General features: G+C 47.3%; 1 protein-coding gene across 3 annotated transcripts in view; it reads left to right on the forward strand.

Moving 5' to 3' along the window:
* LOC126536038 (small G protein signaling modulator 1-like) overlaps nt 1-16,723 on the forward strand; it is a 258,900-nt gene that overhangs the window by 186,890 nt on the left and 55,287 nt on the right. For all 3 annotated transcript variants that reach the window (XM_050182933.3, XM_050182941.3, XM_055072625.2), the window contains 3 exons: nt 151-309; nt 3,048-3,205; nt 8,622-8,746. In XM_050182933.3, coding sequence (XP_050038890.2) covers nt 151-309; nt 3,048-3,205; nt 8,622-8,746 — 442 coding nt within the window. The remainder of the gene's footprint in view (nt 1-150; nt 310-3,047; nt 3,206-8,621; nt 8,747-16,723) is intronic.

The raw sequence follows: 16,723 nt of genomic DNA on the forward strand, positions 1-16,723 counted from the left end.
CTTGCATGACATGTAATGCATGTTAGAAAATTTATAATGAGAGCAAGCTGTGCCAACTTCCATGAGAGGCATTATGCGATCTTTTCACAACACTGGCATACTAGAGAGCTAAAGGTTTAAGCAATGAGTGTTCTGTCTCTGTTACTGCAGGTCCTAAGGACACACACTTAAGCAACGAGGTATTTGAAGATGGCAGCAGCGATGGTGGAGGCTCCATGGATGCTGCTGCCCACGATGAAGCAGTGTGCGAAGGGGAAGAGATTGCATGGGAAATCGACAGCAGCCACAGCCCGGCCCACACAGGCACCGGTAAGTAAAAAAAAAGAAACACTGCCTTTCATATGTGCTCCCACAAAACGTTTCCCAAGATGTTCTGCATCAACACAGTTGTAAAAAGGCAAATGCACTTTGTCACGTGTGAAACTTCCCTCTCCTTTCATCACTTCTGGCATACTGAATGTTGCAGTCTTATGCAAGCAAAGCTGATAATGCACCCACTTATTTGCCACCATGTTGTTCTATCTTTTGCTTCCTTATGCACCTAAAATGGTGAGACGTGATTCTGAGCATGCAACTCAGCCTATCCACTAGTTTCTTTAGTTATACGCTCCTGACACTGCCCAGGCGGCGCGCCCGAGCAGCGATCGTCAGCGCCTCTTGCGGCACCTTCCGTCAAAACTGACACTGACGGACCACGCTACTCACGATGCCCACGCGGATCTGCCAACGTGATCGCTTGTTCATGCTTGTTTTGAAACGAACAAATGGCGCAGTTTTGCTGTGTGGTTTCAGACCAATCTTAAAATTAGACGGTCGGATACGCCCTGCCATTCGTCGTAAAGGGGAAAAGCTCTACGCTGTCGGGCACGTTCACAGCGTGAAAGAAGTCGCCGGTGTGACTGTGCTGGCGAAGTAAACGAGAAGGAAGAGGGTTAACCGAGGGGCCCGATTTTTTTATTAGTCATATCATGAGAACTGAATCATAAGAAGTGTCACTTCCACCAAGGCAAACACAACTGCAGCGTATCTCTAGCCTGAGTACACGCAAGTATCATATTATGCTTTCATCAAGCAGCTCAATTGAGTGTGCAGGCATGGCTGAGCTTATTAAGCGTTAGGCGTAGGTAAAGAAGGCAAAATAAGACATTCACCCGTTCGTGCTACAAGGAAGGATTGCTACAAAGGAAACCCAAACGGGTTCCTCGAAAGAAAAGACTCAAAGTTGAAGAAAAATTCGTCCTGGTCCGGGACTCGAACCTGGGACCACCGCCTTTTTGGGGCAGCCGCTCTACCATCTGAGCTAACCAGGCGGCTAGCAGATGGCAGGACGAAGTCGAATTTGTCGACAACACGAAGCAAAGCCAAGAGTTTGACGTAATAGTTCTGCGGAAACCTGCAAGGTGGAGAGAAGTAATTAAAGAAGGGAAAATAAGACATCCACCCGTTCGTAGCAATTGCTACAAATGAAACCGTAGGTGTTCTTATCCAACCATTTGAGTTACCGTAGACCCGTGCTGTAGACAAAACGTATCCTTCCGTGGTGCTGTTTTGACACGCTTTCAAAGCCTCATTGGCCGGGGATGATAGGCACCATATCTTTTAGAATTACTAAAAGGCTCTCTTAAACAACCTGCACAAAAATGTTATTAGACTGCAATGTTCTGACAAGCAACCGCAGTACTTTGTTTACAACTGCCGAGGCGCCGGCACGACCAAGCTTGGGCCGCTCCGGCCGCCAAGACTCGGGTGACCGTATCCGGCAACCTGAACCCAAGCAGAGCCACACAGCGTGAAGTGCCGAGCGACTCACGCAAGCCAGAACACCTGCAGCCACCACGCAGTACGCCTCGTATACAGCACAATAAATAGCTGTAAAAGATATGGAGAATTTGCAAAAATATGTAAGTTGGTTGCCCGGCAAGACTCTTTCTCGACCAAAAACTTCAGTCTACTGACTACAATACCTTCTAGTGCGATCCTCCAGGAAGGAAGCGCGAGCACAAAACCACGACCGGCCAGGAAATCTGGAGTCGGAGAGCAGGCAGCCCCGCACGGCCGTTACAGCCTTTGACGCAGCAGTACCGCCGTCCCCACGCTTTTCTTCCTGGGCTGTTGTAGATGTCTTGCACATTTGCCATCGTAAAACAGTGGTATCAGAACGTTTACCCGCAGGACGGTGGCGCACGTGGTTCAGAAGTTTCGAATCACACGCGGTCATAACAACAACACGTGCGCGACTACGCCTTCGACTGAAGTTTGATCAGTACCAGAGTTGCGCTTTCGACGCTACAGGTGGCGCGGCCTTCGTCGGGAAACTCCACTCTCAGGAGTGTATATCCCACCTTCAGCCCTTGCACAATGGTTTCTTGCAAGAGGGAGCCGGCACTAGCCAGCTCTCAAGTGGCAGAAGCCAATACAACCCATTATGTTCTGTTGTCTGTGTTTCGCACAAGTGCGGTCAGCCTGTATAACCAAGCTTACTGGCGCGGAGGCAAACAGGCAAAAACAAAATGCGTTAATTTTATCCAAAACAGCATTTGTTTCAATCCAGTACTATTGCAGCATGCAGAATTTTGTCAGCTGGTAGTGACCAAGATGATGTTTTCCTGAGTCATATGGAGAGCAATAGCAGATGATGTCAACGCTGATGAGTAGAGATGTCCACCCGTTCTTTTGTGGCTATCGCTGGCGGTCAACTCGCTCGACCCTTGTGCCACTTATCCCATTTATAAAGTGATGCTGCTACAGAGTTTACAGGTAAAGGGCTTAGTTCGGTTAATGCAGGACGGAGGTAACTGCTGATATTCAGTAAGCCCTTTAGTTGTGCTTCGGACTTAAGAAACAAGTTGATGGCGATGAGTACGATAACGTAGCTGCTGTGATTTGTCCGTGAGAGAAGTTGGTGAAGCAAACATTGGCCCTCAATGTTTGCAATCATCTTCATTAATAATCTGTCTTTCTTGGCTGAATAAATGTTTTCTTTGAAAGCAAGGATAAAGTTCATATATAGCCTGGGTCGTTTGTTTTAAAAGCTCGCTTGTGCACAGGCCAACAAGCAGGAGCAGAGGAGGAAGGCCAGGAGGTAGAAGAAGACGAAGTGGAAGCTCGACTTCCTGCTGATCCCCTGCAGTTGCTGCAGCCGCCAGTTGTCGACGACGAATCCAGCTGTGTGTCGCCAGCTTCTTCCAGTGGAGGCGTCTACTCGGTAAGTGCAGCCTGGGTGCGATTGCTGGTAATGTCAAAGATTGGGCTGTTTGGTTCTAATGATGCTTATATATGGATTCCTATGGTGGAAAGGCCAATGACGACAAAAGAGTGCCAAAAATGGTGCAATGTTGGTGATGACATCGTCAGTGGCAAAAGGCAGATGTAATGTGGCTGTACAGAGGCCTAAAAACAGCCACTGTAATGTTCGTAAAGTATGTAAGTATTAAAATAATGACAATGACAGTGAGGCGTACAATCACCATAAAAAGTGTTTTACCAAGGAAATGATACACTAAAATGTGTTAGTTCCAATAGCACTACCCGCTTCACAAAAGCCATAAAATTTTCTAGAAGCACAATAAGCCCTGCCTTGAGTGATATGGCCTTCAGTTTAAGCATTTTAACGATTGCGCCGTCTATATTTTCTTGTTTTTGTTTGCCTTCAATTTTGTTTTTATTCAGAAGTTTCACCCATTTGAACTTGCTTTCGTTCAGTTGTGGCAACTGGCCAATTTGTTCATATTCATTAAAACTTCTTTCTGGGCGAGTTGGTACATGCTTGATTTGAAAATTGTTACAACGCGAACACATACATCCAAAAGTAAGAAAGACGAGACACAGGCGAGACACAGCGCCTGTGACTCGTCCTTGTTACTTTGTGGATGCATGTGTTAGCGCTGTAACAATCTAAAAATCAAGTTGTTCATATTGCTTTTAGAATACATGTTTGTTGAAATAAACTTTTAGCTGCGAGTTAACGCTTGTGGTGTCATTTCTACATCCTTGTCTTTTCGTGCTAACCTCATTTTACCATGGAATCATACCAACTCGCCCCATTATCAACCTTGCATGGTATATGTCAGTACTCTTAAAGTATGAATGAATATAGTGCCTTTATTATGATGTACAAAGTTTATAGTCTACGTGCAGTATTTTTAGGGTCACATGGTTCTACACAAAGCATTTGCCGTTATTTTTGCCTATGCTGCTTTAAAGGGGCTCCGTAACGTTATTTCGCCGCCAAGTGTCAGGCTACAACATGTTTCTTGTATGGTTCTTAGGCGACAGGACAGCAAGAAATATGATAAATTCACACTGGTAAAAAAAATTATTCAACTTACGAATTCGAAATAAAATGTTGCAGTTTCGCTCGAAAGGCAAAGCATCAATTGGAATAGCAAATTGTTAGACAACTATACGAAAACCTGGGAAGCGACCACGACATCATCAAAATAGCGCTCTCCACGCCCAACATCCGGCGAACAATAGGGGCCAACAGGCCCTACACGACGAGACCATCCGCGGGGGAAGCCAACCCTAAATTAGACGAGGAAATAACGCCCGCGGAAGTGTACGAGGCGTCACAAGCCGCAATTAAAGATTCAGCACTGGGCCCAGACTCGATCACAAATTCAATAATTCGAAATATTGATTCGGCGGCCCTAGCGAAAATAAGAAAGATTTTCAACAGCGAGTACTGGGTCAAGGGTGACTTGCACCGGGAATGGAAATTGGGTAAAATAATCATGATCCCTGAACCAAAAAAGAATCCCTTGATCGATACACTCTGGCTGGTATCGCTCATGTCCTGCCTGAGAAATCTTATGAGAGGGTGATCCACAGCAGACTGCAACGATACCTGGAAGAGTAGAACTGGTTCCCGGACTCCATGACAGGGTTTTGCACGAATTTACCATGTCAAGATGCCTTTGTACTACTTAGGCATGAAATTCTAACTAATATACCGTATGGCGACGAGAGATTAGTCCTAGCACTAGATCTCAAAGGAACCTTCGACAACGTCTCTCATGCCGCAATACTCGAGGAACTCGAACTCGCGGGTTATGGCGAGCGTACCTACAATTACATAAGGGGATTTATTTCCAACCGCGAGGCACGTATCAGTATTGCCCAAATCACATCGGAGGCATTTAAAATGCCTAGCAAAGGAACACCTCAACGAGCGGTAATATCGCCTGTGCTCTTATCTCGCATCGCGTGTGATCTGGATCGGATACCCGACCTAGGTCACACGCTGTCCGTGGTTGACATCACGCTGTAGGCGAGCAGAGGTTCCCAGGGAATAAAGAATATCTGCTCCAAAGTACAGTATCAGCGATGGAGAAATGTTCCCGAGGAAGTGGGCTGAAGTGTGCGCCAGAAAAATCCGAGGTCATCTGGATACATGCGAAAGGCTAAATCCAGAGGATCAATTAACATTGTGGTTGAGGGCTACATAGTCCAAGAGGTACCCACGATGCGAGCCCTGGGTTTTTGGCTTCACACCGAAGGGAGAGCAGTACAGACGCTCAAAACCCTCAAATCTACAACCCAGAACATAGCCCAAATGATACGTCGAGTGACCTATCGAAAGGCGGGCATGCGAGAAGACCCTGAGGCTTGTACAGGCCTCAGGGTATCACGTATGTCATACTGTACCAAATCCTGAACAGGGAAGAAAAAAGGCAGGCCGACACGATAATTCGAACCGCTTTCAAGGCGGCTCTGGGCGTGCCTAAGTGTACCTCCATGGAGCGCATCCTAGCTTTGGGAGTACATAATACTTTCGATGAACTCAGGCAGGCCCCTGTTATGCGACAGAGGGAATGCCTCAGCTTCACAAAAACTGGTAGGGCAGTATTGGCTCGACTCAATATTCCAGCATACCCAATTTATCTCACCGAACAGGCCGTACCTCTCCCTCCTTCGGTGAGATCCAAAATTACAGTAGTCCCAATTCCCAAGAACATGCATCCCGAGTACAAGGAAAGGCACGAAGCATGCGCACAACATATTCAATCGATGTATTCGAATAACCCTAGTTACTAAATATAGTATACGGACACAGATGCGTATGCAGAGGCGACTGGCCAGCGCTACCAAAAGAGGTACGCCCTGGCAGTCGTGAACGCGATCTGCCAGCAGCAAATAATCGTATCGGCCATGGCGGGATCTCCCACATCGGCCAAAACGTTAGCAGTGGCGATCGTCCTCGCTCACGTAGAGCGTTCGCAAAGGGACTCGGTCGTGGTCACGGACTCCCGGGAGACATGTCACATGTTTCTAAAAGGGCACGTGACTGCGGCTAGCTTTGCGATAATTGCCAAATCTTTCAACCACTGTCATCGCCTACTCTGGTGCCTGGGACATGTTGGGGTACAAGGGAACGAACAAGCTAATGTTCGTTCCTTTGTACAGGCTCGACGGTGGGCCAACCTAGCGACGGCAGCCGCTTCTAACCCCAATCACTCGCACTATCCCTCTCAAAATCCCACCAATTTAAATGCCAAAGACATCCTTGCTCATCAGCGCGGAGTCCTCAGAAAATACCCACCACCTCACCCACAACTTAGCTGGGAAGAGACCGCCGATTAGTGCAAAATGCAGACTGGGGTATTCCCCGTTCTAAAATTGCCAAACGCGATGTATCCCACTCGCTATAGGGCCACCGGCCCTTGTTGCGGGGGCGTACCCATCCTAATACATGTAACCTGGGAGTGCACTAAACACCTTCATAGGCACAATAGCAATGACACAATGGAGCCGTGGGAGGCACAACTCGCCCGTTCCGACTTGGCAGGACAAAAGTCCTTAATTAGCTAGGTCAGGCAGGTGGCAGAGGCCATGGTAGCCCTGGACTTGGGGGCTCCATCCACCCCTCCTTAATATCTCTTCCTGACAAATAAAAGTTTCTATATATAGACAACTATACGAAGTAAGGGTGATAACTTTCATCGTGATCATCAGCCTATTTTATGTCCACTGCAGGGCGAAAGCCTTTCCCTGTGATCTCCAATTGCCCCTGTCCTGCGCCAACCGATTCCAACTGGTGCCTGCGAATTTCTTAATTTCATCACCCCTCCTAGTCTTCTGCCGTCCTCGACTGCGCTTCCCTCCTCTTGGCACCCATTCTGTAACCCTAATTGTCCAGCGGTTATCTAACCTATGCATTACATTACGTGCCCAGCTCCATTTTTTTGTCTTGATGTCAATTAGAATATTGGCTGTCCCCGTTTGCTCGATTATCTACACCGTTCTCTTCCTGATTCTTAACGTTATGCCTTACATTCTTTGTTCCATCGCTCTTTGCGCAGTCCTTAACTTGTTTTCGAGCTTTTTTATCAGTTTCCAAGTTTCTGCCTCATATGTTAGCACTGGTACAATGCATTGATTGTACACCTTTCTTTTCAATCATAATGGTAAGCTTCCAGTCAGGGTCTGACAATGTTTGCCATGTGTGCTCCAGCCCATTTTTATTCTGTAAATTTCCTTCTCATGATCAGGCTCCCCTGTGAGTAATTGACCTGGGCAAACGTACTCCTTCACAGACTCTAGAGGCTGACTGCCGAACGTGAACTCTTGTTTCCTTGTGCGGCTATTGATCGTTATCTTTGCCTTCTTAGTATTAACCTTCAACCCACTCTTACACTCTTCTTGTTAAGATCCTTGATGATTTGTTGTAACTCGTCCCCAGTGTTGCTGCGCAGGGCAATGTCATCTGCAAATTGAAGGTTGCTGAGACGTTCGCCGTTCATCGTTAGGAACTCCTAAGCCTTCCCAGTTTAATAGCTTGAATACTTCCAAGCATGCAGAGAATAGCATTGGAGAGATTGTGCCTCCTTGTCTGACCCCATTCTTTATAGGTACCTTCCTACTTGGGGAGAATTAAGGTAGCTTTGGAATCTCTGCAGATATTTTCCAAGATATTTATGTAAGCGTCCTGTACTCCTTGATAACCTAATGCCTCTATGATTGCTGTGGTCTCTACTGAATCAAATAGGAGGTTAATGGCAAGAAACCACATGCGAACAATTTTTCCAGCTTCTTGCGGGCCCAACCGGAAGTGTCTTCTCCAAGCGCCGGCAACAATAAAGCGCTGCGCTTGATAGAAGACCCGGATGCTGAGCAACCACAATAATGTGCACAAGATCTGTACACGTTACAACACTGCCCTGCCCGTCCGGCATGCACATCCCTGGCTAACCCCCCCTCTCTCTCTCTTTACCTTTCTTTTTGCTCCTTGAGGAAGTCTTCAGTGTCGCTACTGATGCAGTCACGACAATAACGAAAGACGATTACCCGTGAAATATTTTAAAAAGCAATTGTTAGTGCAATAAGAAATTTATGAAGGGCTGCAAAGGACGCGCTGCTGCAGTGGGCGGTCTGTTTACTGCATCTATGCAATGTTAATAAAAGTTGGGGAGCAAGTAACGTACTTAGAAGGAATCGATTAGTATTGTATATTTGCTGAATTTTTTTCTTGGGGCAGTAATTGGTAACTGTAACCAATCACAATTTCGAATGAAGTAATCAGAACACTAATCGGTTACTTTTTTTCTGTAATGTGTATAAATCTGTAGTTAAGCTACCTCACCACAGCTCCACATCTTATGAATAACTCATTCTGCTTGCAGAGTGACCTCCTGGACCTGTTCTCACTCAACCTGCACCGCATCGACAAGGACGTGCAGCGCTGTGACCGCAACTACTCCTACTTCACTGCGGCCAACCTGGAGAAGCTGCGAAATGTCATGTGCACGTCAGTCAATCTCTTTGTCCGTCTGGGGTGGTGGGCGCAACACGTGTGTGTCGCCATCTTTCGCACTCCCATTGTTCGAGACGGTGTACGTCAACGAAAGAGGACAGTTACAGCTTTTGCAAGAACACTACCAATAACATAATTTGAACATGCAGTCTTTTAAGGCCTGAAAAGGGTACGGCCCTGTGCACATATCCAGCTTTTGTGCTACTTGCATAATACTGATTAAAACAACTTGCGGATCCCGGCGCACCCGTAATGTAATATTAAGTGCTCAAACAGTTCACTCATAACTTCCGTTCGTCTAGAACTTGTCCGAAGAGAAAGTCGCAGTTTCGCCTGAAAAGCGAAGCATTGATAGCGGCAGCAAAGTATCAGACAATTACGCAAAGCAAGGTTCGTATTCTTATAGGCGCGTAAATTGCAGTAAAAATTCGTCTAAGAACTAAAGAAGCCTGGTTGCACACGCGCAGAGACCTACGTGAACAGATCTCACTCTATCACCGCGAACGTTCAATGTTACAATGACGGCAGCCCTGAGGGCGTGTGCTTGTCCCATGAAGAACACTTCGTGCTGCCACTCGCTTCATTTCAAGTCTGCCACGTCTCGAAAACTCCGATTATGCGACCTGCAGCACTAGGCGTGCGTCACGATAGCGAGCGTGAAAGCAACAGCCATCACGGCTCGCCCATAGTGATGGTACCCGCCACAGATGACCTCCAACGTACGACGAGCTGGCCGAATATGCGCTCAGCTGCGCGGACAGCAGTGCGCAGCCATGTCCGGGCTAGAGCAGGAGACGCATGCCCTTCTCCCGTAGCGCACGTTGGGTAGCATAACCTCCAATGTTGGGGGCGCGTTAAAAGGGAGCTTCAGCTCGGGATCAACTGCGATGCCGCTCATTCAAGTATGTGTTAGACGGAGAAACACTTTTATTAAACAACCCCCGGATATACGTAATGAAATTTGTTAAAAAAGTTAAAACTTAAACAAAAACAGGGACTGTTGGAAGCGGAATTTTCACTTACTGCCTGAATTTTTTTAGAATAGTTGCCAAAAATTGGTGTGTTAATGAAATTGGCAGTGGCTTAGCTCGCCTATGCCAGAATATACGTAGCGAAAGCTAAGGCATGGTTAGCCTTGGTTAATCTTCATTGCAAGTTCAGGTTAGTCTGGTTGTCTAGCTTTGTGGCGTTTAGCCAGTCGTTCGGCGCGCTGTTCGTCTGTTTCGTGGGTGATTCGTTTCCTCTTCATCTCGTTCCGATGTCAATTCCAGGCCTCCTTCTGCTTATCAGAATTGTCGCCGTCCATAGTGCCGCCTCAACTGTGGTTGCGGCGCACACGAGCTCTCCTTTTCAATCATCCGACATGTTATCAGGCATGCGACACAGCTGGCGAAGCGAGCGGAGGCGAGCGCAACGACGAGGAATGCGGTGTGACGTCATACCAAACGGCGGCGGCAGAAAGGCGCGGCGCTGCGCAGCGGCGGTACACCTGCGGCTTGGTGCTACAAGTGGCGCATGCGCAGTAGTGACTAGGGAGCGAGAGTGAGAGAGAAATATCCGCGGCGATGCGCGCGTTGTGACGTCACGTGCCTCCTCGGAGCACCGCCACGACGAAATCGCAAGTTCGCGGCCAGTAAAGCTTTCGTTTTGAAAAACTAGAAGCACGAAGCTTACAAACCCGTATCCTTGCACTAATAACGACTATCGCCGTTTTGCAAACTGCATACATTAGAGCACCTGAAGCGAGGAATTTGTTACACTGTTCATACGTATTTCGCAATGGTCCTACTCACATATTAGTGGCGTATTTAACACTGTTGTGTATCAGATATTACATCCACTTTGTCTTTTTAAATGTATTTTTCGGTGCAGTTTGCAGAATTGTGTTAAGATTTCTCGGTGTTGAGTTGTTCTGAACTTGATAACGTAGTATATTTTTATTTATGCGATTTCCAGCGATTTCTACGAACCATTGAATTATCAAAATAAAAAATACGCTTCCTGAGGCCACTATATCTAATTTCCTACTATTGAATGCTACAAATCTAGGCCGCTACAGCGTAAAATTATTCCTAACTTTTCTATTCCAATTCTGCAGTCAGCTTTCCATGAGGGGCCAAACATTTTTCAGGCCGCCCCAACTTCGCTTGTCGGACACGCTACGTCATCTAAACTACTAATCTGATATTACGTGTGCACACTGATTATACATTGTTTGACCGAAGAAAAAAAATTACTTCCGATTCTACGCTTTTTTCGACATCAACCTTCCGCTATTGGTCAAAAGTTATCGGGTGGCGCCCACTTCGACTCTGTGACGCGACGTCACAAAACCGTGAAATGTCACCGTGTCAGAGGGATGTGCGCGCATTTAAGATGCATCAATTGAATTTTTTTTCGAGATAGATGGAGACTGTCCCGTTGAGAAATCAATAGAAGGTGGCTGCCCGCCGATCACTCTGGCAATGGCTACTGATGGTGCTGCCCCGTAAGATAAATTTATTTGCTATAATAATAAAAAAATTGTGCGGCAGCATAGCGTTGTCGAGCTCTTTCGGCACGTACACGACATTGCTTTGCCAACTTCGCTCAGAATCGGTCTTAGTGGCATTTTTTAACCTACCGTCGCACGCCGCCGCGATTTCCTCACAGCCACCGAATCTTAAGCAAGGAGAAGCGGGCCAATCGCCGACGCCAATACTATCCTCCTCATTCGGTTATCTGCTTTCACTGCGCTAGTCCGGCCCCACGGAAAGCTTCCCCACTTTGCGTGCTCGTCGCCTCTTGTCAGGCTCAGCCAATTACCGTAGATTAGAAAATTATTTCAAGGAAAATAATGCTATTTGCTTCAACGACGACTGAGGGTCACAGCCTGATGCTTGCGTCTGCAGTTGCCTCAATTTGACGTCTGGAGATTGCTATAAAAAAAGACGGCAGTAGTTTTACGTCATAAGGCCCCTAATTACATTTGGTGATGTGGTTGCCGAGAAAGACGATTTCTCCATGCCCATGTGTTCAGATAGGAGCCACCGAGCATGCTTGACCTCCTGCGACGTACGGCGCGCGCCAGGGTACGGCACACCTGCCCCCCTTTCCGCTTCATGCACTGTGCAGCCGCACATCTGCACAGTGCAAGGCTTAGAAAAGACCATGGAAAGTACAGCCGAACGCCTCTACAGCGAACACCACTACAAAGAAATTACCTGTGCACTGAAGGATTCCGTGTGTCCCAGCCTCTTGTGAACGCCCCTACAGCGAAGACCACAACAACGAAGTTGCCTGTGCAATGAAGGAACTTGTGTTCCCAAAGGCCAAATTGTTGCTTTGCAACGAATGCACCTGGTGGTGCCACCACTGCCCACCGAAGCCGGCAGTGAGCTGCGGTCAGTGCTAGAACTGGCGACGTGCTTGGCGAGCATGCCGGTTATAGCAAATATTTTAGTCCTGCTGCTCAGCTCCAGGGCTCGCTGAGCTCATACGCTGGTTGTCGCAACATAGCAGCGAGTGTGACAACTGACGCCAAGGTTGACGACGACGGCAGTCGCTCGGTACTGATGACCGATGATGTAGTCGCAGCTAACAAGAACGCGCCCGAGAAACGGCTGACGTACCCAACAGTGATGAAGAGCTTGAAGACGAAAAATTTTTTGAAAAGAATAATAGTGGCAACAGCGCCATTCAAAGCTATGCAGCTCTACTTAGCATCATTTTCGAGTTTTTCTGCGGAGCGTGCGTGGACCTCGCTTATACTTCTCGCTGACATTAGCCACATCTTTCTCTGTCTTTTAAATGCACAGTAAATACAGGTTTTATTTTACTGGTCGTGCTCAGCCTGCTTTGTCTAGAGCCCTGCGATGCCTGACCTTTATAACGAAGTGGCCTCTATAACGCTGCATTTTTGAGGCCTCGAGCGCTTCGTTTATAAAGGAACTCTTTTCAACAAAAGATACCCGCTTATTCTTATTGTCGTGGAAGAAAAACGACGCCTGGTGACAGGACAAACAGTACAAGCAATAACTAGGGCATTTTGAATCGAACTTCGTATTGAATCGAGAAAGCTCGCAGGTTTGCTTGAAAGGAAAAGCATCGATTGCGATAGCGAATTAGGAGACAGCTATACGAAGTAAGGAGAGTAGTTTTATCGGCCGCATAACCATGTAAACATTCGCTTCCCAATTAAGTTAACAAGCATGGTGTCAGCGCGTACAGGCAGACATGAACACCTCACATTCGATGACCGCGGACACTCGCTGTCAAAACGCTGGTGTGAGGAAGCGAGGCAGCCGCAGCGAGCGAATTGACCTTCGTGCTGTCTATCGCTTCAACACAAACTTAGCTGCAAAAACAGCGCACATGAAGCTATGAGCCATTGTCGCACCTAAACTCTGCCCCCTACGGCAGATCGCTTTGAAGATAGAGCCCGCGCAACCGCGGCATATACACTTGCCGCCGCAGTAGAACGCCTTCCACTCCCCTCTCCCACGGTGTCTTGCGCGTGAAGGAAGACGGCGTGCTTGCTCCCTTGCACGCGCGAGATTGAGGCAGCATCGTCGACTCAACTCGCACATACAGCATACGGTGAGCGGCGATGATGTTATCGTCCTTGGACTTCATACAGAACATCGCGGCGACGCCGAAAATGCGCCTGGAGTGTTCATATCACTGTTATGGCAATAAAAGGAGAGCCGAAGATCGCATATAAGAAAATGTAAAACAAAGTTTAATTATTACATTTTATGCGCAAGAAAACTAGGTGCTGCACATGATATAGGGAATGTACCCCCATTGCATAACACGAATCTTAATTTCCATCATTAACGGGTGCCTATAAGGGGAACAGTAAATTAGTGTGCCAGCACTTACAGCTGCTCTTTAAGAATGCCAGGGAAAATATTGTTAATTAATAGAATGTCTGTTGAATAGAATGAAGTGTTTTTCCCTCTCTGAAACCAAATAAAGAGAAGCCATGTTATGAATAACAACGATGTATTCAGTTTAATAAAGGGTCGTACTGCGATTTTTGGTCTTGCAGTAAAAACACTTAAGGCTTTCCCCGTCTTTTCTAACTGGCGCGTCATGTGAATTATCGTCAGCCCGTTAAATGCGCCGGACAGAGAAAAGCGCGGACTGCACATCAAATGACGTGACGTCACCCACCTGCGCGTAGCAATCGTTGGCGCAGCGGGCATTGACCGCTGTGGGCGCTGACGATAAAGAACAGCCGTCCTTTCGCGGTTAGATTCGGCATCTCTTGCTACCTATTGAAATTTCTCAAATGGGTAGCGTCATGGAAAGTTCGCGCGAGACCCCGCTCCGTCCACCTGGCATTCCATGCTGATGCGTTGCAAATGCGCCTGCTGTCGATCAGACACTCAGCGCACTATAGTCATGAACTTGCGAGCCATCCTTGTGAATCCAAAGGTAATCTTGACTAAAGGAGCGTAGCGAAGCACGAGGACGAAAGAACTGACGAAGACAACAGCGCCTGTGCTTCCAATGAGCCTTATTTTGTCCTCGCGTTTCCCTGTGCTCAACCACCTTTGGCCAAGGTGCATCAAGGGGCCCACATCGCTGCCTTTGTCTAAATGTAGCCTTATATGACGAGGTTCTCGAAGCTACAAAAGAAGCCAATGTACGTCTACGAATGACGTCGGTGGGGAATGACGTCGGTCGGAACGAGAGGTCGCCGTGTACGGTGTGTCACAAAAAAAAAAAAAAAAATGGCAGCCGTAAACAACGTTGGGGTTATTGTACACCCAGTTTCGTTGACGGGACGGTTTGTCTGCTTTCCGAGTCTCGCGCGGACATTGATAGTAGACCTGCATCAACTCGGCGCTTGGATGATGGAAGCACCAACCAGTCAGCAGTTGATGTAAGCAAGAGTCATTTGTAGTATTGGTGGAAAATAAGGCAGGGAAGAGATTGATATGACCTGAGTATATACGAGCATAGGTAGTGGTGCAAGGTAGATAGAGAAGTTTTGAGGAATATGAAAAAGATATTAAAGAAATGTATACAAAAATGCCAGGAAGAAAAACACGTAGAGCAGACCTGATTTAAATCAAGCAGGCTAGGTGAAAATCGGTCACCACCCCGTTTTAGAGGGGATGCCAATAAACCATCGTCTCCTGCTCGCTATTTGAACTGCCCACAACCGCCGCTCTAAACCGTTATTAACGCGAGAGCGTTAAAGAACCTGTATCGCAAAAACAAAAAAAAAAAATCAGGTGCCGGCGTCGGCGTCCCACGCCGGATGTTGTTTCGGCAAAAAGATTTTCGAACCACCCATACTCAGGCCATCCATGTAACGGAAGGAATTTACTGAACTAATTGAATTTCTGAAGCTAAAATACGTGGAAAAATCGCTAACTGCGACATACACACAACTTAAAAACATGATAGCTCTCGGATTGTATTTCGACTATACGAGAAAAAATATTTATATAACGCGATAACTCAAAGAAACCATTTTCCAGCGTTTCTACAATTCACGGAGCAGCGGCGGCGTCCGCCATTTGCACGCGCCGGCGCACGGGTGTCTCGGGGACCACGGAGCGGCGCGCCCAGTTCCTTGCAATACCTCTAGCTTACATTCGCCACCGCCGCATCGCGGCCCACGCAAAAGGCCGCGTTTCTACCAAAAAGCGCGCTTCCGTGCATAGCGTTCGCAGGCAACGTTTCCCGGTAAACATTACTGTTACATACGCTCCAGTTTCCAGGAAGCATGAGAAGCAGTCAACGATATTTGAACGCTAATATGTTCCACTCTTAAAGGCGAAGCTTAAGCGACCTCCAGATTTTGTCAAGAGTGCAAAGAACTTTTTGTCGTCTGCTGCTGCTGCTCTGCGGCAATGCAGTACCATGGTCACCTAGTGCGTGGTGAGGGTTGTCGCTAGCCTCAATATGCTGACTTTAACTCTACGTAAGTGGCGCCTCCATAGGCGACGGCCATTTTGCAGTCATCCGGCATGCACATAAGTTATATGGAAGGCTGTGCCTCCTCAGCAGCTCTTGCCGCTGCGCTGTCGCTTATACTGGTCGGATGATGTTTCACGACAATGACACCGGGTTGTGGGGACATGGGCAAGGGGCTCAATGCTCCGAGAGAACCTTCAGCATGAATTTTTATAGCGAAGCTGTTTATCGCTAGGGTTCCGTGCATTTTAGTTTTCAGTGAATAAAAAAAATATCATCATCAATGGCCCATACCCCGAAGCATTCATGCTTCCGTAAGCAAGCAAAAAAAAAATGCAATCGCTCATAGCCCCATAAGGCAGAGGGTGCAGGTGCTCAGCAAAGTGAAGCGAACAGTGCTTAAATTCTTTCCAATCACGCATACAACATACAGAGCAGCACGTCGAAAACTGTCATACCCCCCCCTGAGCAATAGCTCATACCCCTGTAAGTAAGCAAAAAATTCTGTGGCTCATAGTCCCATGAGGTTCATGGCTACTCACTTCGCGTGAATTAGCTGCGGTGACACCATCTCTGTCGTCGTTGTCAGTTATTTCAATGTGGATGTGTTGGCACCGAAAAGGGATCGGTTTACGCGTTCCATGTTGCAGACATATCTCTTGCGATGTCACTCCGATCCGGCCCAACCGACCACCCAGCAGCGTACGTGCGTCGATTTGACATTATCAACGAATGTGATTGGAGTTGCGAGGGAAACAATGACCAACGATCAAGAGAATAAATGAGTGTACGTACCTTTCGTCGCGATGACTACCCATCAAGACAATAAATGAGTTCATACCTTTGCTCAAAATGTGTCACTACTGTGTGGTGTGCTAAACAGCTTCGCTGGTCAACCACTTTCATAGAGTGGAATGGCTTTTGATTTTTTTTCTCACCATCTTGGAACTAAAACCGTATTTGTTGGAAGAACTGTTCCGAACCGGTTCAACAAATGGTACTAAAGGCCCCGTAGACCCTCTGCTAGGGCACGTCAGAGGGGAAACGTTGCACAAA

The sequence above is a fragment of the Dermacentor andersoni genome, chromosome 3 (assembly GCF_023375885.2).
Source record: "Dermacentor andersoni chromosome 3, qqDerAnde1_hic_scaffold, whole genome shotgun sequence".
Taxonomy (NCBI): Eukaryota; Metazoa; Arthropoda; class Arachnida; order Ixodida; family Ixodidae; genus Dermacentor; species Dermacentor andersoni.